Source organism: Trichechus manatus, unplaced genomic scaffold (genome assembly GCF_000243295.1).
Source record: "Trichechus manatus latirostris isolate Lorelei unplaced genomic scaffold, TriManLat1.0 scaffold00001, whole genome shotgun sequence".
Taxonomy (NCBI): Eukaryota; Metazoa; Chordata; class Mammalia; order Sirenia; family Trichechidae; genus Trichechus; species Trichechus manatus.
In genome coordinates, this window is record NW_004443937.1 from 19,480,187 (window position 1) to 19,503,792 (window position 23,606).

Below are 23,606 nucleotides of genomic sequence, written 5' to 3' on the forward strand. Positions count from 1 at the left end.
CAGATGAATGGATAAACAAAATGTGATACGTACATATAGTGGAATACTACTCAGCCAGTAGGAGAGATGAAGTCTTGATACATGCTACACTTGAAGACATTATGCTGAGGGAAATAAGCCAATTACAAAATGACAAATATTGTATGACCTCACTTATATAAAAAGACAAGAAAAGAAAAAATGTATGGAGAACAAAGATTATTAGTGGTTACCAGGGGCGAGTGAGAGGGGGATATGGGGAGTTGATGGTGATGGAAAAATCGCATTGATTAAGGGTAAGGTTGTACAGCTGATTATTGTAATTGCTGTCAATAAGTTGTACACTTGTAAAAAGTTGAACTGGCAAAAGTTGTGTGATAGATATATTTACAACAACAACAACAAAAAGTAGCTGCTAAACTGGAGGACGTTACGCTGAGTGAACTAAGTCCATCACAAAAGGACAAACATTGTATGAGACTCTATTGTAAAAATCCATGAAAAAGTTCACACGCAAAAAGTAACAATCTTTGTCAGTGACCAGGGATGGGAGGGGTGGGGGAGAAATACTAAATAGGCAATAGGTAAGTGGTGTCTTGGGTGAAGGGTAAGACAGCACAACTTGTACAAGGAAAGGTCATGGAAGCTACATAGACACTTCCAAACTCCCTGAGGGACTGAATTGCTGGGCAAAGGGCTGTGGGGACCATGATCTTGGGGAACATCTAGCTCAATTGGCATAACACAGTTTATAAAGACAATGTTCTACATTCTACCTTGGTGAGTAGTGTCTGGGGTCTTAAAAGCCTGTGAGCAGCCATCTAAGATACTCCACTGGTCTCATCCCTTCGGGAGCAAGGGAGAATGAAGAGAACAGGATACAAGGAAAAGATTAGTCCAAAGGACTAATGGACCACAGCCACCAAGGCCTCCACCAGACTGAGTCCAGTATAGCTGGATGGTACCTGGCTACCACCACTGACTTCTCTGACTGGGATCACAACAGAGGGTTCTGGACAGAGCTGGAGAAGGATGTAGAACAAAATTCTCACACATACAAAAAAGGACCAGATTTACTGGCCTGACAGAGACTGGAGAAACCCCTAGAGTATGTCCCCCAGACACCCTTTTAGCTCAGTGGTGAAGTCACTCCCGAGTTCACCGTTCAGCTGGGGATTGGACAGCCCCATAAAACCAAAGGGGACTAATGAGGCACAGTAGGCCAGGGACAAGGGCCAGAAGGCAGAAAGGGACAGGAAAGCTGGTGATAGGGAACCCAAGGTTGAGTAAGGACAGTGTTGATGTGTTGTGAGGTTGTTAACCATTGTCATAGGGCAACATGTGTACTAACTGTTAATGAGAAACTATTTTTTTCTGTAAACCTTCATCTAAAGTGAGAATAGCAGCACAATTGGAAGAGCGCAGTCGATGTCACTGAACTGTGCATGTAGAAATTTTTGAAATGGTGTATCTTTGGCTATGTATATTTTCACCAAAAAAAAAAAAAGGTCAAGAAGGGAGAGGGTTGACATGTCGTGGGGTTGTTAACCAATGTCATAAAATAATATGTGTACTGCTGTTTCATGAGAAACTATTTGTTCTGTAAACCTTCACCTGAAGTACAATAAAAGAAAAAAAAAGTAGCTGCTGAGACCGCTTATGTATAACCAAACACCTCATGGGATTTGGTTCCTTGGTTTGAAGATTTAGGGTCATGGTTTCACGGAATATCCCAGTTTCTGGGCCTAATAACGTGTTTAGTAATTCTGTTCTACCTCCTAGTTTATTGCATCGTACCTGGGGTCGTAACAGCTTGCAAGCAGCCATCCAAGGCACAGCAATTGGTCTGTATTCACCTGGAGCAACAGAGGAAGAAGGAGAGTCAGGAATAGGAGGAGGATATGGAATGTGTGGCTAATTGCCTTCATGAACAACGAACTGCCTCCTTTGCCATGAGACCAGAAGAACTGGATGGTGCCCAGCTACCATTACTGAACATTTTTATCAAAGATTCCATAAAAGAATCCTGATCCAAAGCGGGGAAATGCAGAGAAGAATTTCAAATTCTCACGGACTCTAGACTTCCTGGAGCCATGAAGGTTGGATGGACCCCTGAAACTATTGCCCTGAGATAATCTTTAAAACTTATACCAAAAATAACCACTGAAGTCTTCTTAAAACTGAACAATAGTTTAGCTTCACTAGTAAAAAAGGTCTTCCTTGAGCATTGTGCTCTTTTAAGAACTATCTATATGTTATCAAATTGACAATAGCAACTTAAAGAATAGATAGGAACCTTAAGGGGCAGTGAGTTTGTGTTAATGAGGGAGGAACACCTCAGAAAAGGAGGATGAGAATGGTTGCACAACTCATAGAATGTAATCAATGTCACTAAATTGTACATGTAGCAGCTGTTTAATTGGTGTATGTTTTGCTGTGTATATTCTCAGCAACAACAACAAAATAAGAAAAATTTGGGGGAAAAAAAAATACTGAGAAGAAGAAAATCAGGCACCTGTGAGAATGGTGTTCAGAGGCCAAACTAGGCCTGCATGGAGTGTCTGTGCTGAGGTTAGTAGATGAAACTGATGCTTCCCCTTCTATTCTGCTTCCATCTTGTTCATCCACACAAGACTTCCCGGGACAGAAGAAAACAAGTGCCTGAGATGGGAAGGATACCCAGCTCCTGAGCCAGACAAGTCACATCCCCTCAACTGGCTGAGCTTGGGCTGTGACTCTGGGCTGCAGTCCTAGAAGAAGTGGTTGTTCCGATTTAAAAAGAAAAAGAGCATGTGCAGCTCTCTGGCGTGCTCTTCAAATGGAGTATTAAGAAATGAAGCAACAAACTTAGGGGCCCACTCATTTCTTCTTGTGGCAGGGTTTCTGGGCTGGCAGCGCAGGGAACGTGAAGGCCTAGTGTGCCAGCCAGGGTCCCAACAGGAAATAGCTGGCACAGTCAAGCTGGGTAATGGAGGATAGTTTGAGGAGGGGTCTCTTTATAAGCCACCACCTGTCTATCAGTCTTTTTTGTACTGCAGTGGCTTGAGTATTGCTATGATTCTGGAAGCTATGACACCAATATTTCAAACATCATTAGGATCACCCATGATGGACAAGTTTCAGCAAAGCTTCCAAATTAAGACAGACTAGGGAGAAAGACCTGGTGATCTGCTTCTGAAAATTAGCCAGTAAAAACCCTGTGGATCACAACAGAACATTGTCCTATATATAGTGCTGAAGAAAAGCCTTAGGTTGGAAGGCTTTCAAAATACGACCGGAGAGGAGTTGCCTCCTCAAAGTAGAGTAGACCTTAATGAAGCAGATGGAGTAAAGCCTTTGGGACCTTCATTTGTTGTTGTGGCACAATTCAAAATGAGAAGCAACAGCTATGAAGATTCATTCATAATTGGAACATGGAATGCATGAAGCATGAATCAAAGAAAATTACAAGTCATCAAAAATGAAATGGAACACTTGAAGACCAATATCCTAGGCATTAGTGAGCTGAAGTGGACTGGTATTGACCATTTTGAATCTGACAGTCATATGTCTGCTGTGTTGGCAACGTCAAATTGAAGACAAAAGGTATTGCAGTTATCATCAAAACGAGCATTTCAGGATCTATCCTGAAGTACAACCTTGTCAGTGATAGGTTAATGTATCCATATGCTTAGGAGGAAGACCTGTTAATATGACTATTATTCAAATTTATGCACCAATCAGAAATGCCAAAGATGAAGAAATTGAAGATTTTTATGAACTGCTGCAGTCTGAAATTGATCAAATGTGCAATCAAGATGCATTGACAATTACTGGTGTTTGGAGCGCAAAAGTTGGAAACAAAGAAGAATCGATAGTTGGAAAATGCGGACTTGGTGACAAGAATGATGCCAGAGACAGCATGCTAGAATTCTGCAAGACCAATGACTTATTCATTGGAAATACTTTTTTTCAACAACACAAATGATGACTATACATGTGGATCTTATTGAATGGATTACACAGAAATCAAATCAACTACACCTGTGGAAAGAGACAATGGAGATGCTCAATATTATTAGTCAAGACAAAGGCAGCGTCCAACTGCAGAAAAGACCATCAATTGCTCATATGCAAGTTCAAACTGAAGCTGGAGAAAATCAAAGTAAGTCCACAGGAGCCAAAGTACAACCTTGAATACACCCCACCTGAATTTAGAGACCATCTCAAGAATAGATTTGACACACTGAACACTAATGACCGAACATTAGAAGAGTTATGGGATGACATCAAGGACATCGTACATGAAGAAAATAAAAGGTCATTAAAGAGACAGAAAAGAAAGAAAAGACCAAAATGGATGTCTGAAGAGACTCTGAAACTTGCTTTTGAGTGTAGAGTAGCTAAAGGGAAGAGGAGAAATGATGAAGTAAAAAAGCTGAGCAAAAGAATTCAAAGGCTTGAGCAGACAAGCTAAAATGTTATAATGAAATGTGAAAAGACCTGGAGTTAGAAAACCAAAAATGAAAGACACAGTTAGTGTTTCTCAAGCTGAAAGAACTGAAGAGAAAACTCAGGCCATGAGTTTCAATATTGAAGGATTCTAAGGGCAAAAAATTGAATGAAACTGAAAGCATCAAAAGAAGATAGAAGGAATATACAGTCATTGTACCAAAAAGAATTGGTTGATATTCAACCATTTCAGGAGGTAGCATATGATCAAGAACTGCTGGTACTGAGGAAGAAGTTCAAGCCACACTGAAGCCACTGGCAAAAAACAAAGCTTCAGGAATTGACAGAACACCAATTGAGATACTTCAACAACTGAATGCAGCACTGGAAGCACTTACTCGTTTGTGTAAGAAATATGGAAGACAGGTAGTTGGCCAACCGACTAGAAGAGATCCATATTCATGCCCATTCCAAAAAAAAAGACTATCAAATGGACTGTGAAAATTATCAAACAATATCATTAATATAGCATGCTAGCAAAATTTTACTGAAGATAATTCAGTAATAGCTGTAGTGGTATACATAAGCAGGGAACTGCCAGAAATTCAAGCCAGATCCAGAAGAGGATGTGAAGCAAGAGTTATCATTACTGATGTCAGATAGATCTTGGCCAAAAGCAGAGAATGCCATAGGGATGTTTACCTGTGTTTTATCAACTATGCGAAGGCATTCGACTATTTGGATCATAACAAGTATGGATAACATTACGAAGAATGGGAATCCCAAAACACTTAAGTGTACTCAAGCAGAACATGGCTATAGGTCAAGAGGCAGTCGTTTGAACAAAACAAGGGGACACTGCATGGTTTAAAATGGGAAAAGGTATACAGCAGGGTTGTATCCTTTCACCTTACTTATTCAATCTGTATGCTGAACAAATAATCTGGACTATATGAAGAAGAACATGGCATCAGGATCGAAGGAAGACTCGTTAACAGCCTGCGATATGCAGATGACAGAACCTTACTTGCCAAAGTTGAAGATGACTTATAGCCCTTACTGAGGAAGAGAAAAAGACTATAGCCTTCAGTCTAGATTATACCTGAAAATGAAGAAATCGAAAATCCTCACAACTAGGCCCATAAACAGCATCATGATAAATGGTGAAGAAATTGAAATTGTCAAGGATTTAATTCTACTTAGATCAATAATCAATGCCCATGGAAGCAGCAGTCAAGAAATCAAAGGGCATATTGTATTGGGCAAATCTGCAGCAAAAAGACCCCCTTAAAGTCTTAAAAAGCAAAAATGTCACTTTGGTAACTAAGGTGCTCCTGACCCAAGCCATGGTATTTTCAATTGCTTCGTATGCATGCGAATGCTGAACAGTGAAAAAGGAAGACCAAAGAGCTGATGCGTTTGAATTGTGGTGTTGGCAAAGAATATTGAATATAACATGGACTGATAGAACAAACAAATCAGTCTTGGAAGAAGTACAGCCAGAATGCTCCTTAGAAACAAGGATGGTGAGACTTACTTTGGACACATCATCAGGAGCAACCTACCACTGGAGAAGGACATCATGGTTGATAAAGTAGAGGGTCAGCAAAAAAGAGGGAGACCCTCAATTAGATGGATTGGTACAGTGGCTGCAACAATGGGGCCAAACATAGCAACGATTGTGAGGATGGCACAGGACTGGCAGCATTTTGTTCCATTATGCATAAGGTCAGTATAAATCTGAACTAACTCAATGACACCTAACAAGAAAACCTATGTATAAAGGATGGGCAGGGTTAAGCAAACCAGCAAAGATGTTGAGGCATCATAGGACTAGCAACAGCTGGAAGCCAATGTCTGAAGGGGCAAGAGGAGCGACATCACTAGAACCCGGAGGTATGGGTGTAGCTGTTGTAGCTATTGAAGAGAGCCACAGGACAGGAGCTGTGGCCATAGGTGTGGGGACACAGCCCTGCCAGCCCATGGCTCAGCAGGGGTGGAACAAGAGAATAAATACCCAGACCTCTCTCTCCTTACCCTCCAATCTTCTACCAAGATCTCCTATTGGCCAAACGCAGCCACAAGAAAGACTGATTGATGGAGTCCACAAAATCCAGCCTCCACGGACACAGATGGGATGGAGAAGGATGGAGAAGGGATATGAACATTTGTCTCCCCAGAGAGCTGGACTGTGACCAGACCTATTTAAAAACAAACAAACAAAAAACCTCCCTGGGCATTCTTGTGCCTGAGATGGAGAGTTAAGAATTGGAAGATCAATCCCTGGGTAAATACTGCTACCAAAATTTACAGAGTAATGGATGGACACCAGATCTGCACAAGTCTTGCTGGTGTGCTTTTGGCTCTGTTCTTGGCCCTGGGACCATTCAACACTACTCCAGACCAACTGTAGCCAACCAATCCCTTTTGGGGGTGCAAGAAAGCTGGGAGGGATGGGAACACACTGGACTGCAAAATTAGGAGGAAGCCTTGTGGGAGGCTGGAATTTTGAGCCCATGCAACCAGATAAATGTAGCAAAGGCCAGTGTAAGGTACTCTTTGGAGCTCAGGAAAACCAAACCCTGTTAATGGGAGGATGGGAGGATGGGAAAAGACACCAGAGTTCGTGTGAATGAGGAACACAGTATGAGGTCATGCATTCCCTTGTGTCTTCAGCAAATGTTTACAGAGCACTTGCTATAGGCAAGACACTATGCTAGCATTGGGGAGACATCAGGAGCAAATCACATGCAATTCCTGGCCTGTTAGTGCTTTGTGGGAGACAAAGTATTCACAATGACAATTTTAAAAGTACACTTGTGATTATTATTATCATTGTCATTATTACTATTATTATTTAGATTGTCTCATTTACTTATCACAAAATAGTAGAGGACTATTATGTTTAAGAAGGTCGCTTGGTGATGCAAACAGTTTGTGCTCGACTGCTAACCTAAAGATTGGCAGTTTGAATGTCCCCAGTGGTACTGTGGAAGAAAAGGCCTGGTGATCTGCTTCCATTAAGGGATGAAACCTGTTGCTGTCGAGTCAGTTCTGACTCATAGTGACCCTATCAGACAGAGTAGAACTGCCAAGGCTATAAACCTTTATGGAAGCAGACTGTCACATCTTTCTCCCACAGAGTGGGTGGTGGGTTTGAACTGCTGATCTTTTGGTTAGCAGCTGAGTGCTTGACCCCTGCACCACCAGGGTTCCCCCCATTAAAATTATAGCCAAGAAAACCCTATGGAACTGTTGTACTCTGTAACACATTGGGTCACCATGAGTTGGAATTAACTTGATAGCAACTAACAACAACATTATTTGTAATAAACTTTTATAGTTTTAGATCTCTAGAAAAGTTGTGAAGATGGTACAGAGTTTCCATATATCCCACACTCAGTCTCCCCCGTTATTAACGCCCTACATTATAGTATGGTACGTTTGTCACAATCAATGAACCAATATTGATGCCTTACTATTAACTACAGTGCATCCATACTTTACTCAGATTTCTTTAGTTTTTGCCTAATGTCCTTTATGTGTCCCAGGACCTCATCCAGGGTACTACATTACATTTAGGCTCCTCATGGCTGTGACAGTTTCTCAGACTTTTCTTGTTGGTAATGACTTTGACAGTTTTGAGGAGGACTGGTAGTTATTTTGTAGAATGTTTCCATTGGGATTTGTCTGATGTTTTTCTCATAATTAGACTGGGGTAATATGTTTTGGGGAGGAAGACTGCAGAAGTAAAGTGCCATTCTCATCATATCATATTAAGGATACATGCTATCAGTAGGACTTATCACTGTTGATGTTGACCTTGATCACCTGGTGAGATAGTGTTTGTCAGGATTCTCCACTATGAAGTTACTGTTTATTCCCCCTCTCTATCCTGGACTCTTTGGAAGGAAGTCACACTGTGTTGCCCATATTTAAGGGGTGGAGAGTTACGTTCTCCCTCCTTGATGGTGGAGTATCTACATAAATTATTTGAAATTCTTCGGCACAGGATTTTTGTCTGTTCTCCATACTTATTTATTTATATCAGTGTGGACTCATGGATATTTATTTTATACTTTGGGTTATAATCCATACTACGTTATTTATTTTGTTGCTGAAATATTCCAGCTTTGGCCATTGGGAGCTCTTTCAGTTGGCTCCTATGTCCCTGTGACATACCTCCATCATTGTGATTTTGTTTTTTGAGCACTTATTTTCTGACACTACAAGATGCTCTAGGCACATCTTGTATATTTCCTGCCCCAGCCTTAGAAATGAGCCATTTCTCCAAGAAGTCTTGGTTCCTTTTATCGGAAGAATGGTATTAGAAACCAAGATCTGTGTGTTGGGTGTGCCCATTGCTACTGGGGTCTCATTACTTCTAGGGCCTCTCAGCTGACAGAGCAAGGAAATACATAGGTGTGTGTACTAACCCATGTATACACACATATATAATTACCTGTATATTTATCTGTCTGTATCCATAAACATGAGTGTGCTGTGGGTCTCAAAGACCACTCCCAGGTTTGGTGATTCTCTAGGACTCATAGAACTCACCATGTAGTTGTACTCATGGCTAAGATTTATTATAGTGAAAAGATACAAAAAAAAAGAAAGAAAAATCAGCAAAGGGAGAAGGCACGCAGTTGAAGTCCAGGGGAAATCAGGCACAAGCTTCCAAGAGCCCTCTCCCGGTTGAGTCACACAGGATGCACTTCATTTCTCCAACAATGAGTTGTAACAATACATTGTGAAGTGTTACCTACCAGGGAAGCTCATTAGAGACTCAGGGTCCAGGATTTTTACTGGGGACTAGTCAGGTAAGTTCTCTTTGCCTAGCGTAATGCCAAAATCCCAGACTCCCGGAAGGAAAGCAATGTTTGTCATAAACTACATCTGCACAAATATTCTAGGCTTAGTGAGTCACCTTACTCAGTTTGGGAAGTTTTATATCAGTGTAGGGAATCAGTCAAGTTCCCAGATGCCAGCCAGGGGCCAACCTTGCAAGCAGGCCTTTCTAAGGAGATCAGTGTCAGGCCTGCTGTGTGAGCACTTTCTGCACAGTGAGTTCATACTGATATCCCCAATGCTAATCCAGCAGGACACTTATTTTTTAATAGCTTTATTGAGGTATAATTGATAAGCAGTAAATTGTATATATAATGCATACAGTTTGACAGGTGTTAACAAATATATATATGAAACCATCACCACAATCAATAGAATGCACATATCCATCACCTCCCAAAGTTTCCTCATGCCCCTTTGTAATCTTTCTCTTCCTTCCCTTCCTGCCCCTTCATCCCCAGGCAACCACCAATTTGCTCTGTCACTATAGATTAGTTTTCATTTTCTAAAAATTTTGTATAAATGTACCTTCTATTGACTGGTTTATTTCACTAAGCATAATTATTTTGTGATTCTTCCATGTCTTCTTATTGCTGAGTGGTATTTCATTGTATGGTTAGACTACAACTTTCTTATCCATTCACCTATTGTTGCACATTTGGGTAGTTTCCAGTTTTGGGCTGTTATGAATAAGGCTGCTATGAACATTCATGTGTAGACATAGGCCTATTTCTTTTGCATAAATATCTAGGAATGAAACAGGTATATGTTTGACCTTCTAAGAAACTGCCAAAATGCTTTCCAAAGTGGTTGTACTGTTTTACATTCCCGCCAGCAATGTATGAGAATTCCAGTTGCTGTACATCTTCACCAGTGTTTCGTATGGTCAGGCCTTTTAATCTGGGCTCAAACATAGCAACGATTGTGAGTACAGGGCAGTACCAAGCAGTGTTTCATTCCATTATATATTGGGTCGCTATGAGTCAGAACTGACTCGACAGCACCTAACAACAACCAACAACAGCAATGAGTAATGATGTTGAGCATCTTTTAATACGCTTATTTGCGATCCCTATTTCTTCTTTTGTGGATCTTTTACCCATTTTTAATTGGGTTGTTAGTTTTCTTAGTATTGAGTTTTGAGAGTTCTTTATGTATTTGAATAAAAATCCTTTACAAATATGTGATCTGCAAATATTTTCTCCCTACCTTTGGCTTTTTTTTCATTTTTTTAACAGTGGCTTTTGGATATTATTAATATTCCCTTAATTATTAATAGTTGTCTCATTTACTCATCTCAGAATAGTAGAGGACCTTGAGTATTCACATCTAACAAATGAAGAAACTAAGGCTCAGAGGAATTAGTCACTTGCCCAAGGTAACAAATAAGTAAGTGGTGGAGCCAGAACTTGAAATCGAGGCCTCTGAGTCCATGGCCCGGGCCTTCAACCCAATTCTAGGCTAACTTCCAAGCTTTGGATGCTGGGATGCAAGTCCCACTGGGCAAATGTGTTTGGTGGCGCTCCTCTGCCACAAGAATGAGGCAGGTCTACGAAGGCTCTTTCCATGCTCTCCCTTTTCCATCTTCTCTCCTCCAGACTGGTGGAGGAAGTGAAGGAGCTGTGTGATGGCCTGGAATTAGAAAATGAAGACATTTACATGGCAACTACCTTTGGGGACTTCATCCAGTTGTTAGTGAGAAAGCTCCGAGGGGAAGACGATGACAATGAGCAAGTCATTGACTACGTGAGTCCTGGACTCCTTCCATGTGGGGCATGACCCTGCAGACGCTTCATGCATGTCCATCTGTGGATCCACAGTGACAAACAGGGGAGACTGGATGTCCAGGATGCCAGGACCCCATGAACCCACCCTTAGTGTCCCCAGCTCTCCTTGGCAACACAGGGTAGCCTGAGGAAACCAGCATAGTCGGACAAACTCTGCAGAGGAAATTGCTATCCCGTGCTCAGTGTATGGTTCAAATTCTGAGTCCCAAAACCTGAGACCAGGGTATTAAAAAGAGGCTTTTAATGCCACAAAATAACCCTATATATTTAACTTGTATATATGGAAGTGTGGTGAAGTAATTGCAAATCTGTTTTTTGGAGAAACTCTTGAAAAATCTTCCCTGGGGTATCTTGGTAGGCTACCAACTGCAGTAGGAATTAGCTTTGGGGTAGTTTGTTTGGTTGGTAATTGGGAGCAGAAAGTGGTGGAGGAGGTACAGATGGTCAAGGTGGTCATTCTGCCTTGAAACTTGGGCAAATGACCAATGAACAGATTTCAGGAGGGGAAACAGGTTCCCAGTGATTGCTGCGTGCAGCATGGACTTGTTTTGGTAGAACCAACCTTACTTCCTGTTCCTAACATGCAAATCAGTAGTGGTGTGGGTGTGGGGTGACACCATGTGTGAGTGGTGTGGAGTGACACCATGTCTAGGGGCTTACAGGGACCTCTCCGTCTAGATGAGACTCACCTGGCACCCCTGTGTGCCTGGCACTGCTACCTTAAAGGTGTTAACACCTTGATCCTCACTGCACCCCTGTGAGGGGGCTGGGTAACCAGCCTGGGTAACTTACACAGTGAGTGAGCTGCACAGTTGTGGTCCAGCTCAGGCAGCATTTGCTCCCCAACACAGCTCCTCATCATCTTCCCCACTGTCCTTCAGCAGCTCCCCAGGCCAAGGGGGCTGCAGGGCCCTGGATTCAGCAAAGGAGTCCTTGAGGAGGCATTGGGGGCCTTGCTCCCTGGCCACCTCGACTGTGTGTGTGTGTGTGTGTGTGTGTGTGTGTGCGCCTATATGCAGGTCTGTGTGTTTGAACCAAGGTATGCCATGTGTTCACATTTGCGCCTGTGTGTGAGTGGTTGTGCATCCATCTTTGTGTGTTTCCTGCTCCCTGTGTGCTTTGTGTTGGTCACCTAGGCCTGTCTGTGAAGAGTCTTTCTTCCAGGTGGAAAAGTCAGTGAATAAGCTGACCCTCCAAATGCCCCATCAGCTCTTCATTGGGGGAAAGTTTGTGGATGCCGAGGACGCTAAGACTTACGACACTATCAACCCTGCAGATGGAAGTGTGAGTGCAGGCCCCGAGCCTCCCGTCCTCCCCTGCCTCCAGCGAGCCCTGGCCCAGATACTTCTGCTTTGACTTATGCCTTTGACATGGACACAAGAGGATTTCAATGAGTCTCTCACCCTCCTGGACCCTCACACACTGCCCCCCATTACTACCACCCCTACAGGAGCGATGGAGAGAGAGGATAAGGGAGGGGAGGGCAACAGGGATTTTAAAGGATCTTGAACCTGCTTCAGAGACTGGGGACAGAGCTAAAACCCCCAAAGGAAGAAATGAAGGCCGTCTCCCACGTCCACACACACTTCACAGTCACCCAGCATGAGCCTACCCTACCATCACAAAAATCCTTCCCTGAATTGATTCCAGTGTCTTTCAAACTTTCTTGACTGTGGCCCTCAGTATTTTACATCATAACCCAGTACACACATTCATGTTCACATACACCTATCTGAGACAAAAGTTGCAGGAAGCAAAACTTACTCTTACAGATGCATACTGATATTTCTGGATCCTAGCCGAGCCTAGCCTAGCCTGTCATGTCATCCAGGGTCACGGCAGAAAACAGACTGCATGCTCAAAATGGGTAACTTGAGCAGAGTGTAAAGAAAGAACTGTTGAGACAAAGGTATGGAGAGGGTTTAGGGGAACAAACCAGGGTGGTGCGGTACCCTCAGGTCTGTGACACCAGGGAGCTGTTACCACCTCTAGGCCTGAAGTGGCAGCTGGAGGAAGCAGACACCAGAACCCAAGGACAGTAGCCATGGGGTGAGGGCTAGCCACAGGCGCTGGCTGGGGCCTTTGTTGGGGGAGGCGTAGCCTCTTCCTGGCAGCTAGCAAGTGGGTGCTACAGAATCAGTGCCCTGACCTTCCTCTGGCCCAGACCTATCAAAGCCCATGGGTGCCATGCACGTGGGGAAGAGGGTGGAGAGTGAATCCATGGACCCAGCACACTGGTCTAGACAGCCTGGAATCTCTAGTCTGCTTTAAGAAAAAACGTCCAGCTGTGACTCACTCAGTTAATGGGTTCCATTGTCAGTCTGAATAACACTAAGAGGATCCTCAGCTTTCTCGCTGCAGCCTGAATCTGTTCAGGCCTCAGTGAGAAGGTGAGGAAATGGTCACTGATCAGTAGAAACACAAACAAACCTTTGCTAAGCCCCCTTGGTTGAGGAAGCTGTCCCTGCTCCCTCTCATTGGCCTGTATCTTAGTTATCTAGTGCTGCTGTAACAGAAATACCACAAGGGGATGGCTTTAACAAAGAGAAGTTTAGTTCCTTACAGTAAAGTAGGCTAAAAGTCCAAATTCAGGGCATCATCTCCCGGGGAAGACTTTCTCTCTCTGTCGGCCTTCTCGTTAATCTTCCCCTAGACTGGGAGCTTCTCCGCACAGGGACCCCTGGTCCAAAAGACACGCTCTGTTCCTGGCACTGCTTTCTTAGTGGTGTGAGGTCCCCCCTCTCTGCTTGTTTCCTTTTCCTCTTTATCTCTTGAGAGATAAAAGGTGGTGTAGGCCACACCCCAGGGAAACTCCTTTTACATTGGATCAGGGACGTGACCTGGATTACAATCCCACCCTAATCCTTTTTAACATAAAATTACAATCACAAAATGGAGGACAACCACGCAATACTGGGAATCATGGCCTAACCAAGTTGACACATACTTCTGGGAAACATAATTCAATCCATGACATCTTCCCCACATGGCCCCGGGACCCCCTGACTCAAGGCCTGGCAGGAGGGGGTGTGTCACTGTCTGCTCTTTGCAGGTCATCTCCCAGGTGTCCCTGGCACAGGTTGCTGATGTTGACAAGGCAGTGGCTGCCGCGAAGGATGCCTTTGAGAATGGGTTGTGGGGAAAAATCAATGCGAGGGATCGGGGACGGCTTCTGTACAGGTAAGAGTCCAACATCCCTCTGTCACCTGTCCCCACCTTCAGCTTGATGTGAGGCTGGAGAGGGCAGGAAGGCCCAGGGTTGCCCAACAGACCAGCCAGGGGACTCCCAGCTGAGGAGATTGACTCTGGCTGGGAGGTCATAAACACAGAAGGGATTTCACCAGACAGGGCAGTAAGAGGAGGTGCTCCAGTCCAGGGCTTGGCCTGAGCAAAGGCGTCAGGAGGTGCAAAAGTGAGAGTGGGTGGTTAATACAGCTCCTATGTGCAAACCCAGTCAGGCCGAGCCGCCTAACCTAGGACAAGGAGCATGGGGTCTCCTGTAAGCAAAAGGCAAGGAGGGCAGGGATGGAGTTGGTCCCAGGATCACCAAACCCCTCAGAAAGTACTCTGCCTGTCTTCTCCTGTCTCTCTACTTGTAATTGCTCCACTGAGCTCTTTCCGCATGGGTAGAAATGAGGTCTCACATTTGCCTTTTTTCCTTTTATTTTATTTTTTTTATAACCAGGGAGGTAGGGCCTTTGTTCCTTAGTTTCAGTTTGATGGTCTTAGAGAAGGATTTGTGATTGCTCTAGCTCAGGCCCACGGGTAGGAGTGGGGCTCAGAAGATAGATGCTTTCTCCTAGATCCACATGGTTCCATTGGTGGAAGGAGCAGTTGCCCAAAGAGGTGGAGTGAAGTTTCCAGAAGAAGGGAAAATGCTGGCCAGATGAACCCATTACTGTTCCCACAAAGCCCTGTGAGCAGTTTAGGAAACTGGAATTCTATCCTCTGGCTCACGGGGAGCATAGAGGGCTGGAGCCAGGTTGTGATGTTCCGTCTGGTGAGAGAAGGCCTGCCTCTGCCTTGCAGTCAGAGTGGATTTTCTTTCTATTCCAAAGGCAGAAACACCAGGACAGCCCCAGCAGCAGAACCAGAGAGGGGTCTGCATGTTTTCAGAAGGATGAGAGGTTGTAGGGGCCTGGGGCAGGCAAGAGCTTGGAGGTTGGGCTTGCCCAGCCTGCCAAAGTTCAAGTTTGTTTCAAGACCTTTTGGAGATTCCATCAATTTTGGAAGCCACTGGCTAATGACAGATGGTCCCCAGAACTCCTGGATCTGTAGGCCACCCTGTAGGCAGGATTGGGACACTTGCAGGCCCTGGAGTAGTGACTCTTATGGTAGGCTTTGTGACTTTGTTTGGATTGGAAAAGGCGTCCTTTCCTCAAGACACTCTACTGCCATCTGATGGACAGTGTTGTAATAACTACTAACCTGAGATGGTAGTGGGGGCAGTGGTGTCTCTGCACAGTTGTAGTGGACCTCCACTGGGTGAATGTCAGGATCCAGAGGAGATCTCCCTAGTGACCCAGGCCTGCCCCGGGCAGACTCCTGTCTGCTCAGATGAGGTAGGCCCATCCCTGGCTCTGTAGTGGCTCAGCAAGAGAGGCTGGGCAGAGTTGCAAGGGAGGGATCAGGACAAGAAGTAGACTATTTGGGAGCACTCCTGGTTCAACCAGTGCAGTAGAGCCACCGTGGGTGTTATCCAATAAGGAATGCGTTACAGGCATAAGACATCATACAACTGTGAGTAAAGGAGGGAAGAAAGAGCCAGAAGGGAGAGTCAGAGAAAGCAATGATCAGCACTCCTGAAGCCCTGGTGGGCAAGATAGAGCTTACAAGGGAATCCAGGAAGCCAGTCATATCCAGCTGCCAGGTGAGACCATCAAGGAGAGCTAGTGGGACAGCCTGTGGAAAGAGTCTGTTCAGAAGACTTCTGTGGGTCACAGTCAAGGCTCTGGGGGCAGGCCTGGGGCACTTTTGGTCAGTAGGGCCAGCAATCAGAAAGAAGAACTAGACATGGATGGGGAGAGAGTAAGAACATGCTAGAACCCTTCCGAAATCTGTCCCCAAAGACTATCACAGAGTAAACAACCGCTGCTTCACTTCTTCTGCTTCCAAATTGTGTATGGCTCTACTTTGGGCCATCTCTGCCCTGGCCCTGTAGATGGAAGGGGGCTCTGGAAAACAGATCCAGCTTAGCCAGGTTGACAATAGAGTAACCCAACACAGCTCCCCTCTGCGCCTCCAAATTGGTGTACTCCGGTGATCATTCTTAGTCTGTGTGTCCTAGGAGTTGGGTTATAATATAGCCACATCACATGCACTTGGCATATTCTTGAAGTAAGTTTGTCCTCGTAGCTGATGGAGCTTTCTTTCTTAAAAGGGTAGATGTTTTGCTTTCATAATCTGGTATTTAACTTTTCATTTGCGTTTTCTACCCAGAGGGTGGCCCTTGTCACTTCACTGTCTGAGGCTACCACAAGGTTCCACCACTACTTGCTTGTGCTCCTTCAGTCAACATTTTCATTCAACAGCTGTTTATTTTGTGCTCACCCTGGGCTCAGCATTTCCTGGGTGCTGGAGAGACCGGGCTGAGCAGAGAACCAGCTGCTGTCTCTGTGCTATGGAGCTTCTGTTCCAGTGGGAGAGGAAACTATTAATCAGAAAGACACTGAAACCAATGTCTAATTACAAATGGTGGTGAGGTTTGAAGGAAAGCAGTGGAAGCAATTAGAGGACACTACAGTGAGATATGATTTGTCTGAAGGTGGGTAGGATTAGGGCTGGCTTCCTAGAAGAAGTGACTTTTGAGTCCATGTCTGAAAGAGACACAGAAGGTCAGGAGGACAGATGGACATGTGGACAGAGTGGTTCTGGCAGAGGGAGCTGCACACCAAGGCCCAAGGCGAGAAGGGCCTCATGTATTGAGGAATTCAATGAGGCCAACATGGCCAGCAAGGAGGAGCATGGTGGAAACTGTACCCAAGAATGAGATGGGGCAAGGCCTTAGGCTGGGTAGATCAGACAAGGAGTTGAGACTACATCCTGAGCACTGTGGGCAGCATTGAAGGTTTTCTTGGTGGGATTAGGAGAGGCAAGGACAGGACTGGATCTGGGAGACCCCTCTGGTTGCCATGTGGAGAAGGGCAAATGGTGGGAAATGCGGAAGAGGCTTTGGCCTTGGCCTCATCTCTGGGCCTAGCTTCCGTGTATGCAAAATGGAGGGATTCCTCTAAATCCATGGTTCTCCACCTTTCCTCATCTGTCCGGCCCCTCAGGGATGACTGTTTACATAAATAAGGGCATTACAGTTAGAATACAAGCTGTCCACACAGCATGCCCCAGGGTGGCCCATGAGTGTGGCTGGCCTGGCAGGATCCTGGGAAGGAAGGCAACTGGATGTCAGTGAATGCTCAGACTCAAAGTGGGCTACCCAGATATGCTTTCCCTTATCATTCCTCCAGTTATGGGAGGGTCCCCCCTCCATCTCTGGAGACACCACTTTGGGAAGGGTACCCTTTCCACCCCTGGAGACACCACTTGAGGAAGGGTCTCCTCTCCACCTCTGGAGACACCCCTTTGAGAGTGTGCTCCCTAGATTAAACTGCGGGTTTGGTTGGTGCTTGGAAAGGAGATGTGCTTTGTCCTAGTTAAAGTTGTCCAAAGACAGAAAGGGCAGCCTCTTGGGGGTGAGCTTCTTGTTGCAGAGGTGAATGACACCTCTGCAGAATCATTTGTAAAGGATAGTATAAAGTAGTCCATCCAGAAATGTTCAGGGAAGGAAGAAGGGAAAGAGAGAGGACAGGAGGGAAGTGAATGTGGTTAGTCCCATTTGACAGATGAGGAGAAGGCCAGCACATTGGGGTGTGGCAGAGCTGGGACAGAGGGCAGTGCTGACTCCTTGAAGAATGGGCCTTGAAAGACGGTGAGGCTATGCCGCTGAGTCCATCTCCTACCCCTCCGCCCTCGGCTAGGTTGGCGGATCTCATGGAGCAGCACCAGGAGGAGCTGGCCACCATCGAGGCTCTGGACGCAGGTGCCGTCTACACGCTGGCCCTGAAGACCCACGTGGGCATGTCCATCCAGACCTTCCGCTACTTTGCTGGCTGGTGTGACAAGATCCAGGTGGAGCCCAGCTTCTTCCCACCCTGGGGGAGCCTTGCAGCAGGGTTAGGCCCTCGGGAGGGGAGACTCCAAAGGGCAGTGTATGAGTTTCCTTCTGCTTCTGTGCAAATTACCACACTGAGGTTTAATACAGCACCCATTTATTAGCTCACAGTTCTGCAGGTCAGCAGTCTGGGCAGGCTCAGAAGACTCTATGATGGGATATCACAAGGACAAAATCAAGGTGTCGGCTGCTGGGCTCTTATGTAGAGACTGGGAAAAAGTCAGCTTCCAGGCTCATTCAGATGTTGCTAGCATTCAGTCACTTATGGTTGTAGGACTGAGGTTCCATTTCCTCACTTGCTATTGGCCAGCTTCTCTCTCTCCAGTCCTTGCACATGATCACTCCCCTTTGAAGCCAGCAACAGCACATTGTTCTGGGACTTTGAGTCTCTCTGACTTCCTCTTCTACCACCAGCCAAAGAAAACTCAGCTTTTAAATGGGCTCAAGCAATTATGTTAAGCCCACCCGCATCATCTCCCCATCTTAAGGTTGACTGTGCCATATCCATAACATCACCAGGTGTGATAGCTCATCATATTCTCAGGTTCCAGGGATTAGGGTATGGAATCCTGGGGCCATTTTTAAAATTTTGCCTACTACAGGCAGTGATAGATAAACTTTTACTCAGGAAGACCTACCACTCCAGGGCTCTCTGTGTCCCTGCCAGACCTGGGGTCTGGAGTCCCCTGTTCTCCCACACTGGGGGCTGAGGAGGTGCAGGGGCATCATGGCATAGAAGGAGGTGGCTACCCAATGCTTCCCCTTGTCCTGCTGGACCCCGGGCACTTCCAGCAGAGCTGGCCTCTGCCCTGGACCTCCTTAGCCAGCAGAGCTGCTTACAGCTTCAGCGGCAGCTCTGCCTACCTGTGCCCCTCTCCCCTGCACCCTTTCTCTGTCCAAATCCCAAAGCTAGAAGCCTTTTAAATACCAAGACCCGCTTCCTGCCAAAGGGATCCATCTGCCAGGATCGAAGGGAAACACGCACTTGGCTCCCCCTGGCCGCACGCTCTGCCATCTCCAAACGCCTCAAGATTCCTGCTGCCTTACATGAGCTGGGCACCTTTAGTCTCCTTCCCACCTGGCTAGTGAGTCAGGACACAAACAAGACTCTGCTCCTCCCTGGGCCCCAAGCAGAGGGGGCTGGCTGCCCAGTGAGGGGAGGTGGGGGACTGCAGCCCCTCCCCAGTGACGCATCTGTGCTTTTTCCAGGGTTCCACCATCCCCATCAACCAGGCCAGACCGAACCGCAACCTGACCTTCACCAAGAAGGAGCCTATTGGGTGAGTCACTGCTGAGGGCAAGAGCAGCTTCTCACCATGCTCTTCCCACATCACGAGTGGAGTCCACACAAGCCTGGAGGGGCTCCTAATGCCTCCTTTCTGCATATTTATCCAACAGCTGTTTATTTACCAGCTACTGAGGGACAGACACTTCAGAGATACACCAGGGAACAAAGTTGATGAAAGTTTCTATCCTCGGGAACTTACGTGTTAGCAGATAAAAATAGCTTTCACTTCTAAAGTACTTGCTCTGTGCCAGGCACTGTTTTAGCCACTTTATAAGTACCATTTTATTTGATCCTCACCACAACCCGGTATCAGTCAGGGCCCTGGTGTTCCAGGGGCTTGGTCAGCGGGCACATCCAAAAAAATGTATCTGAAAAGAGTATAATGATCATTGCACATAAAAATGAAGAGCTCCTAGAAATCAACAAGGAACAAAAAATCCATCGAAGAAACAGGTAAAGACCATAAGCAGGTACTGAACATAGGGGCACAGATGTCCCATACACATAAGAAGGGACAGCCATCTTTCCAGGGACAGGGAAATGAAACTAAAGCCAACTGTGAAAGGCCCGATTCACCCATCAGATGGGCCCCAGATGAAGAGGTCGCTGTTACTAAGTAGCTGAAGAGGCAGAGAGAAACGTGCTTCACACATCTGTGGGCATGTGGTTGGACGCCTCCAGTGACCACCCAGTCTCTACATGTCCCCACAAGGTAGCGGCTGTGTGATGACATGCCCGTGTGCACACGATCGGGCCCAAGAGCTTCCACGGCCGCTTTGCCTGGCACAGGGCAGCAAACGGGAACACTCAGTGCTTAGCTCTGCTGCTGTCCACACTGTGTTCCAGATGAGGTGGGGCACTGTGTCCCCGAGAGAAATCACAGAGTGAGGAGAGCACTGCAGGATGGCCCCAACTATTCCGTCCTGTGGCCCACCTTCAGGATACACGTATGCAAACACAGAGGAAAAGGTCTGGCAGGGGTGACCTCTGGGGAGGGAGGGGAGTGCCCGGGACAGAGGTCCAGCCAGGAGGTCAGCAGGGATCTTACATCCCAGTGGACGGTGGTCAAAGTCACCCTCCACTTATCTGTAACACCGAGTGGCTTATAAGGAGGATGTGTTCAAACCTGTATCATTAAACATCAGTACAAACGAGCAAGCCAAGCCTTTGAAGAAAAGCACCAGCCGGAAGTTCCTCCTCTGGCAAGTGTGGGCTGTGGACGAAGGAAAACCTTCACCCACAGGGAGAAGCCAGGCTGAACACGAGGGCATTAACTCTGGAGCAGTCTTCTCAACTGGGGCCACCTTCTCTCTGGGGACATTTGGCAATGTCTGGAGACACGTTTGATTCTCACAGCTGAGAGTAGCTGCTACAGGACAGCTCCCCCTCCCCCACTACAAAGACTTGTCCAGCCCAAAATGCCAATAGTTCGGAGACTGAGAACCTGCTCTAGAGTGTATGCCTGGAGACCCTCCCTCACACCCAGGCTCAAGAGGGGCTGGGCAGTCCAACAGGATGGACCCTGCCTGCCTCGGGCCACCAGCCAGAGCCTTTGGAATGCCAGGTCCCTGACAGGGGCATCCCTCACCATCAGACTGATGACGGATTGACAGGGAGGGCTGGACACGTGCCCGAGGCACACGGTCAGTGGTCAAGGGTGAGGCAGGTCCTGAGCCCAGGCCTCCCTGCTCCCATCCTAACATGTTGGGCCTGTCCTTGTCCCTAGCACCTCACACAGACTAGCCTCAACCAAAAGCAGGGGTGCAGGACAGTTCCCAACTGTGACCATGTGGCAGGCAGTCTGGGAGTCTGGAAGCCCTTATCTCTGCTCAGCTGCCCAGGGCCTGGAAGGGAGCCCTCAGAGCCCTGGGCCTCCCCTCCTCATTGCAGGGGTCACTCCTGTTGGGAGTGTGACTCCCAGCTCATCCCTTTCTTGGGCCAGTGGGTAACTGGCCCTAGTGGGTAACTGCCCTCAGTTTCCTTGTCTCTAAGATGGCCGTGAAAGTAGTTCCCTCTTCACTGGGTTGTTCTGAGGAGTGAATGAGGTAATGCATGTTAGGTGTGGAGTAAGGAAGGCTGGGAAAGAGGCAGGAGGGTAAGGCTGCTGAAGCCAGACTGGCCTGAGCTGTGGGGCTGAGGGGAGAACCCAGAGGCAGATCTTTCTGACAGGGACCCTGGTCCTCCCAGTTCTCTGTGCCTCCCAGGGCACCTACAGTGAAACAAACCCCTGCCTGGGACCCATAATGCCCCGGGGTTGGTGCCCTGCTGCTCCCTGACTGCTCCTGGCCTTCCGTTCTTCCTGCGCATACTCTCCACTCAGCCTGCAGCCCTCCCCTGGAACTCTGCAGGGCTGGCAACTAGTCATTGGGGTCTCAGCTGTAGTGTCGCCCTTACAGGGCCTGTGCTGGCCACTGAACCAAAGCCACATCCCCACTCCCAGCAGGGCACTTTCCCTTCCACCATCTCCTTTTGTCCTCTGCATGACCCAAGCTGCCAGGCCTTATCCTGCTGTCTCCCTGGTACTCAGAACACTCCGCACATGCCGAGAGTCCCGTAAGTATGTGTGGAGTGAATGAGTGACAGCTCCCTGGTGTGGACTGTCTTCTCCCATCGCAATGCATGAGGACACATGTATGAGACAGTGCCTTGAGGGAGGGTCCCGAGCCCCACTGGCTCAGACTGTCCTGACGTTGCCTTCTCATGCACTCCTTCCCGAGCCTGCACCAGGCAATGTCTCTCCCGCTCAGAGCTGAAGACACCCCGGGCTGCAGGCCAGTTCATGGCTGAGCAGGATGAAGCAGTGGGTCTTGCTTCCTTGTCCCAGCTTGATCCCCTGGAGAGCCAGAGCTGCGCGTTTTCTGACCAAGAAGAGCCCCTGAGAACAGACGTGACAGTGAGGCTAGTGAGTAATGAGAGCAGTTCTCATGACAACCTAGCCGAAAAAAAAGTTGCTGTTGAGTGGATTCCGATTTATGGTGACCCTACATGTGTTAGAGTAGAACTGTGCTCCTTAGGGTTTCCAATGGCTGATTTTTTGGAAGTAGATTACCAGGCCTTTTTTCTGAGGCACATCTGGATTGACTAGAACCTCCAGCCTTTCGGTTAGCAGCCGAATGCATTAACAGTTTGAACCACCCAGAGACTCCCATGGCAGCCTGGCCAGGGTTGATTCCTCCAGTCCCTGTATCTCAAACCCTGCTGGGCCTGGACCCCGTGCCAGGGCATGCTCTGCAGATCCAGGTGGCTCGGCCCCTGCCCCACACTGGTGGGAGTCCTCTGAAACATTTTCTCTTTGAAGCCCCCCAAGCCCATCCCTGTCAACTCCACTGCTCTGGGAGCATCAGGGCCTTCACTTTCGGCAGCCTGTGCTCTGCTCCCGCCTGCCAGTCCTGTTGCTTATGGATCTGCTATGTGGTTATGGCGGCCACGGGAGGGCAGTGTTCTTCAGACCCCCCTTGGTGGCTCCTCATTGCTCCCAGGGTAACGTGTGAGTGCCCAGACTGTCCCACCTGCCTATAGGATCAGTCTGTGACTTCCCTTGTCAGCCTCATCTCTCCCACCTGGCTGTGATGCCTCAAGGTGTTCCTTCTTGCCCTGGGGTCTTTGCACATGATCTTCCCACTGCCCGGACCCAGCTAAGAAGTCCTCTTTTTAGGAAACATCATCATCATCTGATGATGGTGATGAAAACAATAGTGTAGTCTATGACTAGCTCTCATGTGGATTATCTCATTTAATTGTCCAAACAATCATAGAGATAGCAACTAGTATCACCCCATTCTATAAGGGTTAGGGAAATGCAAGCTCTCACAGGATCAAACTGCAAAGGTTTAACCATTAGATCCCCTCACCCCACCCCCGCAGAAGCATGATGGAGCCTCTCTTCTACCCCACAGCGCTGAGTAGGAGGCCTGCACGACCCAGCCAGGAGCTGCCTCTGGGACCCGGGGGTGGGGCTGGCAGACTGGGTGCATCTCATTGCAAAGCAAAGCCAGCCGGATCCACCTTCTGAGCTGACTCCATCCATTCTCCTCTCCTTTGCCTCACCCCCAGGAGGACCCCTGCCAGGCCCTTCTGGCCAGCCTGTATAACCCCTGGCCCTCTC

At 47.2% G+C, this 23,606-nt stretch overlaps 1 protein-coding gene across 2 annotated transcripts in view; it reads left to right on the forward strand.

Moving 5' to 3' along the window:
* Positions 1–23,606, forward strand: part of ALDH1L1 (aldehyde dehydrogenase 1 family member L1) — a 60,518-nt gene that overhangs the window by 16,449 nt on the left and 20,463 nt on the right. For both annotated transcript variants that reach the window (XM_004368408.2, XM_004368409.1), the window contains 5 exons: positions 10,860–11,007; positions 12,213–12,332; positions 14,101–14,228; positions 18,020–18,170; positions 19,423–19,493. In XM_004368408.2, coding sequence (XP_004368465.1) covers positions 10,860–11,007; positions 12,213–12,332; positions 14,101–14,228; positions 18,020–18,170; positions 19,423–19,493 — 618 coding nt within the window. The remainder of the gene's footprint in view (positions 1–10,859; positions 11,008–12,212; positions 12,333–14,100; positions 14,229–18,019; positions 18,171–19,422; positions 19,494–23,606) is intronic.